At 35.6% G+C, this 14,349-nt stretch overlaps 3 protein-coding genes across 3 annotated transcripts in view; 2 read left to right on the top strand and 1 right to left on the bottom strand.

Annotated features, from left to right (window-relative positions):
• The window catches only part of LOC106133003 (kinesin-like protein Klp10A), a 60,913-nt gene extending 51,486 nt beyond the window's left edge, over nucleotides 1-9,427 (bottom strand). Inside the window, exon 1 of the mRNA XM_060948327.1 lies at nucleotides 8,983-9,427. Coding sequence (XP_060804310.1) covers nucleotides 8,983-9,043 — 61 coding nt within the window. The 5' untranslated portion in view covers nucleotides 9,044-9,427. The remainder of the gene's footprint in view (nucleotides 1-8,982) is intronic.
• A 1,290-nt stretch (nucleotides 9,428-10,717) lies between these two features.
• LOC106133001 (bifunctional arginine demethylase and lysyl-hydroxylase PSR) lies at nucleotides 10,718-12,748 on the top strand. Its single transcript, XM_013332589.2, has 3 exons — nucleotides 10,718-10,881; nucleotides 11,306-12,009; nucleotides 12,157-12,748. Exons 1-3 carry the CDS (start codon nucleotides 10,809-10,811, stop codon nucleotides 12,541-12,543), a joined length of 1,164 nt encoding a protein of 387 aa, XP_013188043.1. The 5' UTR covers nucleotides 10,718-10,808; the 3' UTR covers nucleotides 12,544-12,748.
• A 254-nt stretch (nucleotides 12,749-13,002) lies between these two features.
• LOC106133002 (cytochrome c oxidase subunit 5A, mitochondrial) lies at nucleotides 13,003-14,286 on the top strand. Its single transcript, XM_013332590.2, has 2 exons — nucleotides 13,003-13,210; nucleotides 13,800-14,286. Exons 1-2 carry the CDS (start codon nucleotides 13,074-13,076, stop codon nucleotides 14,119-14,121), a joined length of 459 nt encoding a protein of 152 aa, XP_013188044.1. The 5' UTR covers nucleotides 13,003-13,073; the 3' UTR covers nucleotides 14,122-14,286.
• The last annotated feature ends 63 nt before the right edge of the window (nucleotides 14,287-14,349 follow it).

Below are 14,349 nucleotides of genomic sequence, written 5' to 3'. Positions count from 1 at the left end.
TACTAGCATATAAGTAATGTAGTCTAATTTATAGATCTTATGATGTCAAGTTCGACATCAACATTTAAAAATTCCAAATATAAATCGTGGATCGTTCCAAACGTGTTGTGATTCAAATGCTTTATTATATCACTGGTAACACAACAAGTGATACGTGCTGACTTTTATCAAGAGAACCAACTACGTGCTCAGCCCGCCCACTCACCCTTCCGTAAACTATATCAACTTAGAAAGATTTTTGATTCATACACATTATCTATCTATCATTCATATTACACATGCATCAGATTTATAAAAGATAGCAGCTAGCTAGCTTTTTGTTGATTAGTATGGAAAAGCCAAATTCATCTTGACTCCTAAATTAATTTGTTAGTATTGTTAGCAGGAGTCTCACCAAAATATTTCAGCCATAACTTAAAAACAGTATCAACAAGGAAAACTACTGGTTGTAGAAGAAGCAATGTCAAAGATTTACTAGTGTCGAGTACCATGTTCATTGGCCGGTAATTTGGTACTGTCGTCAATAAACACAAGGTAATTGGTTGGATATCGTAGGCGTGCCAAGGTTCCTCATCATAGGTTTTGGAGTCCATATCCGTAATATTGACGTTGTTAACTTTAGATTCAAGACTAGATAACTATTGATCTCCTCCTTGTTGATGGAGAAAAGTGGAGCGTCCTCCGTTCATCTCTTTTATTTTTTTTTATTTGTTGGTATGTTTTAACGTTTACATTTTGCTTTATTTGATCAAAATAACTTGGTCTTCCTCTTCGTCTCTTTCCATTAATTGTTCCTTCTATACTATAATTTTAAAAAATCGTCATGTCGGATTAAATGGCCTATCATTTTCCCTCTCCTATTTTCTATCGTTTTTAAAATAGTTCTTTCTTCTCTCACACTTCTTAGTTTGTGATTTTTTACATTCCTTTAACAGCATACTAAATGCATCCACCTATTCACCCCTTAGGTCAATACTACTACTACTACCTATTAGTACCGGTCGCGGTACCTCTGGGGGATGGTAAGACTTTTTAAGACCACGGACCATACTCAAACAAGTATCAAATTAAACAATAATATAGCGAGAACATGAACTTTCTCAAACGAAGTAATCAAGTTTTTGAACCAAAGCGAATGAACAATGAATCATCAGACCTTTTGTTTATTGGCATTTCAAACATGTGAATTCTCACAAGACAAACGAGTAATTTTCGTGCAATTGTTATATTGTATCGTTAAAGTTCTATAACAGATGTAACAACAATAATGTTGATTATTCAGTATCTTTATCATGACATGCTCATGCACAATTATACATTGTTTAAGTAAAAATAATTTTTATTTCCCTTGTGCCGTATGGTTCCCGGCACCAATAAAAAAAAGAATAGTACCACTCTATCTCTTTCCCGTGGATGTCGTAAAAGGCGACTTAGGGAAACGCTTATAACTTGGGATTCTTCTTTAACGCGATGTGCTTACAACATGTCACTATTTGAATCTCAATTCTATCATAAAGCCAAACAGCAGCTGAACTTGGCCTATCAGACTTTTCAAGACTTTTAGCACGTCTACCCCGCAAGGGATATAAACATGACTATATGTATGTATTTCCCGTAATAAGTATTCGAAATCGGTGAAATTTTGAAACACAAGTTATCCTTTAACCGTTCACTTTTAAACACATCCACCAGCATTGCCTTTAATGACCAAATCCAAATAATGCGTCGAAGTAAACCAATATCCGGCATTACTGAAAGGGACACGGGGCAAAGTTAATTCAGACCATTTGTGTGACACACTATGTCAACTGAATGGCCTGGATTCGAATCGATTTTAGGCTATTATCCGTATAATGACCGAGCGCCAAAGATAGGAGATACCACTAGCTTGAAATTCTATTTAAGAAAAATCTAGTGTCATGATGATGTCATTGATAAACTCCGAAACGACTGAACAGATTTGAACGCAAACAAATTTTACATGTAAAATCTATTTAATCTATAATTTAAAGATCCATGCCCACAATACGTGGCTAGGATCGATACTTTGTTCGTTAAATATAAAATCTGCTAGGTATTAGCAAAAATATAGACAAATAACAAATAAACGAGAACCGAGCTATGGAGCAAAATAGTTTACTGCTATTATAAATAATTTTAAAAATCTCATTAACGGTAAATAAGCCGCTTAATAATATTGTTATTTCCTAGTAACTAATAGAAAGTAAAACATTTAGGCTATAAGCTCAAGCCGTCTAGTGCACAACTTACTTTCTAATCAACAAAAGACTTAACGTTCATAGTGTTTACCGAGGTAAAATTGTGACGTTGGTGGCTGATATTCAGAAAACGGGACAGTCTAAATTTCCACGAGATTAGCGTACATGTTCTCCTCGCCACTGTCTGTATGTTTGGTCAAATTGTGATTAAACACAGGATTAATTAACCTAACACAACTACAGACTTTATAAGGCCAAAATAAAAAATTAAGTACTTTTATCATAGTTTATTTTACCAACAAATGTGTCCGAGATCGGGAGGAATCGATCCGAAACGTTTTTTGTCACCGCCCACTTGACCAGATGATGGGTTGAAACGAAAATCGAAAGTTTGAATATATTTTTTGCGTGATGATAGTTGCTAAAATAAAAATACCACACCGTTTACGTTTTTTTACGTTTCACACACGTTTTACAAAATTATGATGAAAAATTATTTCGAAGATCGGAAAATATTAACAAATTTTGGAATATTATGAATAGAAATGGGACTAAAAGTAATGCTGAAATCTGATAATGTGCTAGTCTTAAAAGGGTAAGTGGAATCAAAACTGAAAATAATGCTGAAGTCTGATTATGTGGTGGTATATATATACCCCATAGCTTAGTAAATTAGCCTAGCAACTATTAATATAACAACGAGGAAATTCATAATTCACCCGATTTTAAAAACACACTGACCAAATCCGTCCATGACCTTCTCGACCTAGTAAGCTACAGACAATTTATTCCGACCGCTTACTTGGCTCAGTTTGGGCATTTCAAAGAAGACGTATGATCTAGATTCGCGGATAACGTGTTTTAATTACAAGTTGAAAGTCAATGTCGACGAATCTGGGGTGCGCAGGCGCATAATTTCTTTTATTTGGTTAATTTTCATTGGGGGGAGCTAAGTCCGACTTCACATACCTACAAGTAAGTAGACAGCCACCCTGTAATTTTCTAAGCTACTTGTTTTTACAAGTTAATTTGCCCTCATAAGAAGGTTGTCAAACAACTATTTCTAAACTGCTGAAGGTAGCTGGACTTTGGAGACAAGGATTTTACAATGGGATTAAAGATCTTATGAAAAAACTGACTCGCACCCAGGTAGAAGGGGCAGGCCGAAGAAATTTTAACTGGAGGTGACAAAAGATGGACTGAAAACTTACGAAGACGTCGAAAATCGGACAAGATGGCCAAGACCCAGTGCGACCAGGAACATAGAAAAATGACAGACAAATATACTCTTCAAGCAAATCTCTCTCCATCCATTCTGGTCAGAAGATGACCATCTTGCGCAATTTGGATAGGGATGTAGCTCTTCTTGAATGCCAATTCTATCAAGCTAAACAGCTGAACGTGGCCTATCAGTCTTTTCAAGACTGTTGGACTTGCAAGGGATATAAACGTGATTATACGTTTGTATGTTTGTAGCTCTTTCTACCTGGTCAAGGGAACTTTTCATGAACATTGACAAGGCATCTACGTACATATTTATCTTACCATCTCTTTTGATCATTTTGGTTAACCTCAGTGTTTGAGGGGCGTCATAAAAAATGCTGACCGCCATCGTGTTGTCTAGACCTTGTGATAGCAAGCAAAAGGAACCACAGTATCAGCATGTTAAGTCAAGTCGCCCACATTCGTGACGCAAACTGATTGTGTTTGCTAAACAAGTTTTGTTTGCAATCTTCACCACATGTGGCAAACCTATATCTATACTAATATTATAAAGGTGAAGAGTTTGTTTGTTTGTTCATTTGTTTGTTTGTTTGAACGCGCTTATCTCAGGAAATACAGGTTCGAGTTGAAAAATTCTTTTTGCGTTGAATAGACCATTTATCGAGGAAGGCTTTAGGCTATATAACATCACGCTGCAACTACAAGGAGCAAAGAAATATTGGAATATGTGAAAAAAATCGGGAAAAATTATTCAACCTTGAGGGCTTCAATGATGTCCAAAATAACTATACCACGCGGACGAAATCGCGGGCATAGCTAGTTTATTCATACACATGATACCTGCCGCGTCACAATAATTACAATGTTACATTAATTAATGTTTACATTCACACTTCTATCGATAAAATAAATTGAGCATTCTGTAGCCAAACTTTTTTATTTGGACTCGCTTTTCATATAAAATTTTGTAAAATAGAAACAGACGTATGTAACGAGTAATGTAGTACAAAATCAGATCAACCGCTCACAAAATCAATGTACGAAAACATTTCCAAAGACACCCAAAAGATATACATACTTGGTTAAAAACCTTTAGAAAATAATCGTTTTTAACAGATCATATGATAAATATATAGATAGATAAAACTTTATTAACTACCAAATTACATTTATTGGTTACATTCATAATCAACAATAACAACAAAAGTGAATGTGCAATGTATATACTACATATATGGGAATTGTCTTTCAGCGAAAAAGGTAATTCTGATAGATACCACGGCCTATACGTCGCTAGTAGGTATCAATAATAAACAAAACAACTGTATGGACAACGCATAAAATAGACCAGCTCAGAGTAAATCGCGTGCCACAAACACCGGCGGCGCGGTGAACGGCGCGGTGTGAACGTTTGAACGCGTGGCGGGCATGAGTCACCGCCGCCGGCCGAGGCATTCCCATCATACATACGAGTAACTAACGAACTGCACTTTTATCTACACGAACGTTACCTAAATTATATGAAATAATATTTTGGTGTGGTTCCCGGCACCAATACAAAATAGAATAGGACCACTCCATCTCTTTACCATGGATGTCGTAAAAGGCGACTAAGGGAATAGGCTTACAAACTTGGGATTCTTTTTAGGGGCGATGGGTTAGCAACCTGTCACTATTTGAGTCTCAATTCTATCATTAAGCCAAATAGCTGAACGTGGCCATTCAGTCTTTTCAAGACTATTGGCTCTGTCTACCACGCAAGGGATTAAGACGTGACCATATGTATGTACGTAGGAGACTGTACATTATCTACTTCTCTCTGTAAACTGCATTTTTTCTCATCCTTTGCCGTTGCGCTTCGTGGCATAAGATTCGGTGCTCGCCATACAGTACATACCAGGCCAATATCAACTATTTTTTTTAAATCTAATTTTTAATCATTTGGCGCCTGTCAAAAAGCACAGAGGCCCTGGTCGATGACGCAACCTAGGTCGTCGGTGGGCGATGCCGCGCTATAGCCACCAGGAAGTAGTGTATGAACGTACTTACTACAACACGAAACGGCCATTTTACACGTTATATTATAATAATATCTGACCGAGTTATTTTGGTTATTGTTACACGTGGTTATTATGAAATCAGCTGATATATGTAATTTTTTAATTTTAAATAATTTTCTTGAGCCTTTAAAAATCACGGTCACTGTAGTAAGTTTGAGAACACGATTTCAGCAGAATTAATTAATGCTACTACCATTTAATTATACATAGATACATACATAAAATCACGCCTCTTTCCCGGAGGGGTAAGGTTTAATTATATTAGAGAAAAAAAACTGAAAACAAATGAGGTGACCGATGATTGACGATTCCTATACTACTTTTCCGTTTATGTTACCCTTGACTAGAATTTTCACCAGGACTTCCCCGTATCAGCAAAGCAAGTTCAGTCTTGGCAAAGGATTTCATTTACAAATTTTTATACATATATATTTTTTAATAAACTGTTGTCTACTTTCCTGGGATTTTTTAAGGACGTCCTGGAAAAAGTTCAGGTCAAGAGTACCTACCCGAAACTGCCGAGCTTGCATGAAGAGAGTTATGAATGTGGTTTAACCGAAAGAAGTATTCAGAGATCGTGGCAAGTGGAAAGATGTAGTCTCTGCCTAACCGTCCGGGGAAAAGACGTTTTTTATGTATCTTCAATAAAAAAAAACTCATTCAACTTTTATTAAACGATGGTCATTATGATATAAATGGGAGGGAGCGTATTTCAGGAAGCGGCTAATATCGTCGATGCTGGATATAAAGAGCCAAGGTTGTGACGGTTCAAGGGAATCGGAAGGGTTTGTACGGTAACATTGTAAAATAGTTGGTTGATACAATACATCATTGGATGATGAATTCATATGACAAACTATCAGACTTGTAAGGATCGTAGCAAGTGGAAATCCACAGTCTCTACCTACCCCAATGGGAAACAGGCATGATGGTGTATATGTATTAATGTATCAGACCTTAAAAACTAAATGACATGTCAAGAGTAAAATTTTACACGACGGCGACGGGCATTTAAAATTTCGGGATGATGGAAAACTTTTTGGAAATTTTTTTTAAACACCATAAATGGACCTACATAATTCCAAATTTAATGAAGCTAATACAAGACAGGCTTCTCGTATCTTCTTTAAAAATCTTACGATATCATTAAAATTATTTATATAGCTATGAATAAATCATTACACAAAGGCGAAAATTTCGAATTTTCACCAGGAACCACTGTACAGCCATGATTCAAAATCATTAGCAAGTTAAGGAAGGTCAGACGGTTACCCGAATTACCCAGAGCCGTGGTCATCAGGAGGATAAAAAAAATTTTTCATCAAAATCATTCCCGTGTTTTAAGCCGTGAAAGTGTAACGAACAGACAGACTTTTGCATTAATTATTATTTATATGGATTCAGAAATAGTTGAATAACAATCGAGAGTGTAGGTACCCGCCAGAGGTCGGCGCGGCGCGTGCGCCTCGACCCGTATATGGCTCGAGCGACGAAGGCCAGCTTCCTTGACGCTGGTCGCAAGTCGTAACTGAGCCAATGTACATACATACAATCACGTCTCAATCCCCCACGGGGTAGACAGAGCCAACAGTATTGAAAACACCTTAAAGCCATGTTCAACTGCATGGCTTGACGATGGAATAGAGATTCAAATAGTGAAAGGTTGCCAGCCTAAAAGAATATCTTAAACGGGGAAAATTATTCATCCTTGAGTGCTTCAACATACATACATACATACATACCGTCACGTCTATATCCCTTGCGGGGTAGACAGAGCCAACAGTCTTGAAAAGACTGAATGGCCACGTTCAGCTATTTGGCTCAACGATAGAATTGAGATTCAACTAGTGACAGGTTGCTAGCCCATCGCCTAAAAAGAATCCCAAGTTTGTAAGCCTATCCCTTAGTCGCCTTTTACGACATCCATGGGAAAGAGATGGAGTGGTCCTATTCTTTTTTGTATTGGTGCCGGGAACCACACGGCCATGAGTGCTTCAATGATGCCCAAAATAACTATTACACGTGGACGAAGTCACGGGCACAGCTAGTGTTATAATAAAAGGCGAAACAGCGAGTTTTTCGCGCGATAAAATCGGCGACCCGGTTACATCCTCACCTCTCTGGGCAAGTCAAGTTTTAACATGAAGTGACTCTCATGTGATCTACGCAATATTTGCAGGGGAATCTATCTATATTTAATAATGATAAAAGAGGCACTATATGAATATTTGTATTCCCATAGTCACATTTCAGGAGATCCATGGCATGGGAGGGAAATAGAGGGATCCAATTCTAAAGTGCTGGATGTCGCGTGTCTGGTCATAATAAATCATAACAGAGCCAATGTTAATTTAATTGTGATTCAAAATTCATTAAAATACTGGCAACGGTTTGTGGTCAAGTACCAGGTTTGAAACTTACGGTAGTTTTTTAAGTAAGTAAATACAAAAATCAGATTAATTTTTGACAGTTGCCACTAAAGTGATGATTAGAAATCATGATTGCCAATTTCCCTTGCAAAGTTGCAACGGTAGAACAGGACTCACTTCAATAAAATAGTTTTAAAAAATTGACTCTACAAAACTTTCGCCAGTAATAAAAAAAAACAAAAATCAGTTAAAGTATAATGTTTTAATGAAAATTGTTACTTGGTAGAATAATACTTTTTTCAGTTATTATTAATTCTAGGTGTTCATTATATTAACTACTCTAATATGCTAGGTTATAAAGCATTCCATCTTCAAATTTTTAAATTTTGAGGTTGTCCTGACAAATGGTCAGGTCAAAAGTAAGCAAAACCACTGGATTTCTTAAAATGAGCTTTGCAATACATTTTGAATGGGATATATATATTTTTTAAATTTGTGTTTTTAAATATCAATTTATTTAAATTTTTTTCCAAAATGATTCATAACTTTAAATGAATCTAATGAACAATTAAATATTTAAGGCAAACAACTGTTACAGCCGGAGACAACAGAAGCACTATCAGAAAGATTCCTTTATGCCTAGACAAAAATTGAGACCTAAAAAATATAAATTTCAAAACTGTCGAGAAAAATTTACTAATATCCTACATATATAAAGAACACTTAATTTCTTTGGAAAATGTTACTGAGGCATCCACCTCCTCTATGAAGTAGGTACTTAGATAGTTACAGTAATGACCCTATACAATACAGCTGATGGACCCAGTGGCTACCTTCATCACCTTATTTTGTTGTGTACAACATTATTTCGAAAACCTTCTTTAAGTAAGAAAGCCATGAAATAAAGGTCTTTACCATGGACTGAGAGTTGATTGTCATAATATGGAATAACAGTGGAGATGAATTGGAACACTGCTACCTGAATGAATCATTTCATGAAGGTAACCAAGCTTCATGGTGCGTGCAATCAATCGTTGTGATCGCGGCCAATGCATGTTTCAACCAGAAACTAAGCCAAAACATAAAGATAAAGAGAGCAATCGCACTCACCATCTGTTCGTTTTATGTTGATGTTAATTCCGGATTGGATCTTCACGGTGCCGTCATCCATTTTCGCACAAGTTTATACACCACATACACTATAGAACATTATTTTGCTATACACGAGTAATTGAATAGTGTCTAACACATTGAGAAATTACACATAAGAACCGGTGAAAATTACAAAATAAATTTCTACTTCCAGATTGACAGTTATATCGAGCTAGCTACACACTTCAGACTGGAACGTTTGAAATTTGTTTCACCACAACAGTCAAATCAATCACTTTACTTTCTAAAATCCAACCAAAGCAATAGATTTGATTATTGTATGTAAATAATTACAGAAAAAATTATAAAAACCAGCTAAGTTTTAAATATTTTTCGGTTAAAAACATGAAAATTGTAAAATAATCTGAATACTGCCTCGAATTTTTTATTGTGTTGCCAATATCAGCGGTGTGAAATTGCTGATGAATGAACAGGTCACAGATAATATTCTTACTTGATTTAAAAGCAATTTCGATAAAAAATTATCTATAAATTTATTACTATTCTATTATATTTAGTATTTCTTAGGTGTATTGTATTTAGTTAATTAAGAGTTTAAATTTATGGAAAATAAGTTAGAAAAATACAAAAAGCTGAGGCTGAAAAATGAAGGACACATATTATTTTTTTATTGTGAATCGACTTTCGGTTCAGTTTAATTTATCATGAAATGCACTATCCTTCCATAGACAACGTTATTTTTTTACATTCTATAAGAAAAAATTGTCGATTATTATTTTATCGATTTTTAAACATCTGATTATTTTCATTTTAGTATAATACGTATCCTTTTTCAACTAGAGTACTTGAAAAAGTATATTATTTAACTGGTACAATAAATGGTATTCACACAAATAGATAATTAGAAAGAAAATAAAACCTTTATTTTTCGCAAAAAATAACATTACGTTGTTTATAATAATAAAAAATAACATGATGCGACCAAAAGGACTCAGCTAATTGGTCAATGAATTTTATCGGCATTATGTCCTTCTGATTGAGTTGTTTTTTGACAAAAAATTATCAAACAAATATTTTTTGGAAAATTGTTGAAAATAGCGGAGTTGAAGGGTACACATGGTATGCCTGTTTTTGTGGCTTATGTGTGTATGTGTTATATTATGTATGTATTATGTATGGCTTGTTTACCATTTCAATCATGACATACAATAGACAAATCATGTTAAGTAAGTAAGATACTAATAAAAACCTCCCAAGAACATACTACAAAATATTAAGCACTATGAAAACAAAACTAACGTATGTTGATCAAATTAAGGACGTCCTGGTAAAAGGGTCAGGTCAAGATTACCCGAAACCACCGAGCTTGCATGAAGTGAGTTATGAATGTGGATGAAGTGAAGGAAGTGTGCAGAGATCGTGGCAAGTGGAAAGAGGTAGTCTCTGCCTACCCCTCCAGGAAAAGGGGGGGTGTTTTTATGATGTATGTATGTACACATTTCCTATGAAAAACTGCTCATTCGATTGTCTTTATCAAAACTACACAAGTTGTTTTCATTTCTCTAAAGCATAAAAAGATGTTTTTAGCTTTCGTGCAGTAAAAACATAACTATTTTAAAATAATTTTAATTGATTCAAAATATAATTATAATTGATAATCTTCAATATTGATAACTCGATATTTTGTTGCTTAATATCGATGGTCTTTGATTGAACATCCCTAGAACGAACGAACTCTCTCCGGTTTGTCATCTTGTCATTTTTTAGCATTTCTAGTTTTACGTGAATAATTGCAATAAATTTGATATTTACAACACATAAAAATGCAAACCGACTACAAATTATCGCACAAAGCAAAGAAACGTATCAAGGAAGTCAAAAGAAAAGCCCGACCTGGTGAGTTCTCTAACTTTACCTATCGTAAGTCGGCATCAGAAATTGATCGTGTTTAAAACCTCAATTACCAGTACACCTGGTCGCTATTTCTTTTGTTTATTGTTTTTCGTTCCGGCTTTTCTATGTTGCGTTTAATATGTGATTTTCTCTGAAATGGGGTCGGCCACTAGTTCTAGAAGACTCCGCGATGGAGCGTGGCGTCCATTGAACGTTCGACCTCGACATAAATGTGACGAAACAAATAATCAAACAAAAGTATAATATTATATTAGATTACAATTCACTCTTTAACTTAAATCAAAGCTTTCCAAATCATGACAAGTTTGTGAAATTTATTAATTTAGTTTTTAATGAGGTAAATTCTTTCAGTATCAAGGGTGGGCTCATTTGGCAGTTATTTTTTATACAACCCTTTCAATTTCAGAATTAGCAGATAAACACCAATGGACATCCTTAGGATACTCTGGAAACTTTGAAGAATTTCTAAAGTGTGAGGACAATGTAGACAGGATAAGTGAAAATGAGGTGTCTCCACAGGAGTTTATAGAGAAATATGAAAAAATATACAAGCCAGTAGTAATAACCAGTGTGCAGACCAACTGGAAAGCAAACCACAAGTGGACTTTAGATAGACTAGCCAAAAAATATCGTAACCAAAAATTTAAATGCGGAGAGGACAATGAGGGTTATAGCGTTAAGATGAAAATGAAGTATTACGTAGAATACATGCGGACAACGACTGATGATAGTCCCCTTTATATTTTTGATAGTAGCTTTGGAGAGCATTTGAGAAGGAAGAAACTTCTGGAAGATTACGAGATTCCTAAATATTTTAGGGATGATCTCTTTAAGTATTGTGGTGAGGAAAGGAGGCCTCCATATCGCTGGTTTGTGATGGGCCCGCAGAGGTCAGGAACCGGGATTCATATAGACCCTCTGGGTACAAGTGCCTGGAATGCTCTGGTGTTTGGTCACAAAAGGTGGTGCTTATTCCCTACACAGACACCGAGGGAACTGATCAAAGTGACTGGCGCTATGGGCGGGAAGCAGAGGGATGAAGCTATCACTTGGTTCAAACTTATTTATCCTAAAACACAACTAGATTCCTGGCCAAAGGAGTTTAAACCGGTATGTTTCTGGATCACAAATAGAATTTTATCTTCCTTGTTTTTTTTTTTTTACTATACTTATTTTGGATTGAGCAATCTCTTGAACTTTTCCTTATTGTTAACATAAGTTGTTCATTAATGTACCTGCTGTGTTTTAACTTTTCAGGTTGAAATACTCCAAAAACCTGGTGAAACAGTATTTGTTCCTGGTGGTTGGTGGCACGTAGTTCTCAACATGGACGATACGGTAGCAGTGACACAGAACTTCTGCAGCAGAACTAACTTCCCGGTGGTTTGGCACAAAACAGTGCGTGGTCGGCCAAAGCTATCCAAAAAATGGATCAAAGTCCTTGAAACCAAAGAGCCAGACTTGTATAAAATAGCTAGTAGTATGGATCTCAGCCAAGGAACGGGTGTAGCTTCAGACAGCTCCTCTAACAGTAGCTCGTCCAGCAGTGACAGTGAGAGCAGTTCTTCAGATAGCTCTAGTGAAGATGACAGTGGACAAGAAAGCATCTCTGCACACAAGAAAAAAAAGAGAAGGAAAATATGAGGAAGAATGGCTCTATGTTTTAGACAAATCATGAGTTCTATTTTTATTCTAAATAATTTGTGTGTATTCAGTAATGCTGCCTCTTCGTATTATTAGACATATGAACTAATTTAATTTTTATAGTTGTTACCTATCTTAGTAAATGACAATGATTATTTCTTTTGTTACTGACTAAATTCTTTATGAATAAAATATATCACCTGAATAGTTTTATTTATTTTATATAAGTGAGGAGTTCCTAAAATATTTTATCATTAATATTTATTATTGCTGTGCAATAAACCTCCTCTTTACGGTAAATATTTACATAACGAGTTTGATCCATAGCTGGTACCTACCCCACAGCTATGAACGCCGACGCCCTGGTCATCTCAAAACTTGCTCGATTAAGATTATCATCATCAAACAAACACAACACTAATTCCTGTCAGAGAAATTTGGTGGCTGGCAACACTTTTTTTAGTCTATGGTTTTCCAGTAGCCATTTGTTATCTTTTCCTGAAGTGAAGTTCTGAAGATTATCAAACAAAATGCTGCGCTCGGCTTCAGGCAAATTGGTTACAGTTTTCAAACAAACTCTTATCCCCTCGGCCCGAGTTGGTGCCGTTATTCCCAAACGGCTTTCTCATGGTGGCCCTGTTGAATCTGATGAAGAATTCGATAGCAGGTTAGTCGAAACTTTTTGACGTTATGTAACTTGAAATGCCGATAAATCGATATGTTATTGGTATTTCAAGGAAAGTTCTATTATTTTTCATTATTTACTAGTGTGATAATAGTATACAGGGAATCTTGACTCTTATTTTTATTACGACATTTCTGAAAATCATTTGTCGTTCTAGGGTATGGTTGAAGTTTCCTATGAGTCTCATACATGGTTAAGCAAAGAGCAAAGAGAGGCTCTCAAGTTTTGTTGGTTGGCTAATTTCAATTTGAACATGTAGCGTGATGAATTACACTACAGACTGCTGCAGCTGTTAAATTTTCAGTCAATTTTAAACGCCAACAATATTTAGCCACCCATGTGCTACAATTTAGTTTTTTTATTTTTTTAATGACATAAACTTTATTTTATTATTAATACATAAATATTTAGACAAGGACGGGCCTTTCAGTAATCCTGTGATAGGGGTTTAGGTAAAGTATTAATGTATAGTTAAACATTTTTAAAAATGTTTAGTGCAGTGAAGTTAGGCTTAATATGACCAAACTTTTAACTTTACCATCCTATATGTATATATCAATCTTATTTCCAGATATGAAGCATTCTTCAACAGGCCCGACATAGATGGCTGGGAAATCCGCAAGGGAATGAATGACCTCTGCGGCATGGACCTGGTACCCGACCCGAAGATCATCAAGTCTGCTCTGCAAGCATGCCGAAGGGTGAATGACTACGCTCTAGCAGTTAGGTTCATCGAGGCTTGCAAGAACAAGTGTGGGCCTAAAGTAAACGAAATCTACCCATACATCATTCAAGAGATCAAGCCAACACTAACAGACCTTGGTATTGAGACCCCAGAAGAACTTGGATATGATAAACCAGAATTAGCTTTAAAGAATGTCTATGAGATGTAAGGTGGTGGCTGTGTATTGGTAGAAATTTGTATGATAGCTTCATGTTGATTTGTAATTTACTTTTATTTAATGAGAAGCAAGCCTTCTTTTAAATGTACCATCAATTGAATCAAACACTTTCTAATGTATAAAGCATTAGAGAATTAAACAATCTTTTATTTGCTATTTACCTTATTTTTATATACCTTAAACTGTAATTCACCACAATCTGATTTGAAATAACTTGAA

This window comes from Amyelois transitella, chromosome 3, assembly GCF_032362555.1.
Source record: "Amyelois transitella isolate CPQ chromosome 3, ilAmyTran1.1, whole genome shotgun sequence".
NCBI lineage: Eukaryota > Metazoa > Arthropoda > Insecta > Lepidoptera > Pyralidae > Amyelois > Amyelois transitella.
Note: the sequence above shows the minus strand (reverse complement) of the source record. Positions and strands in the feature narration are given on the sequence as shown.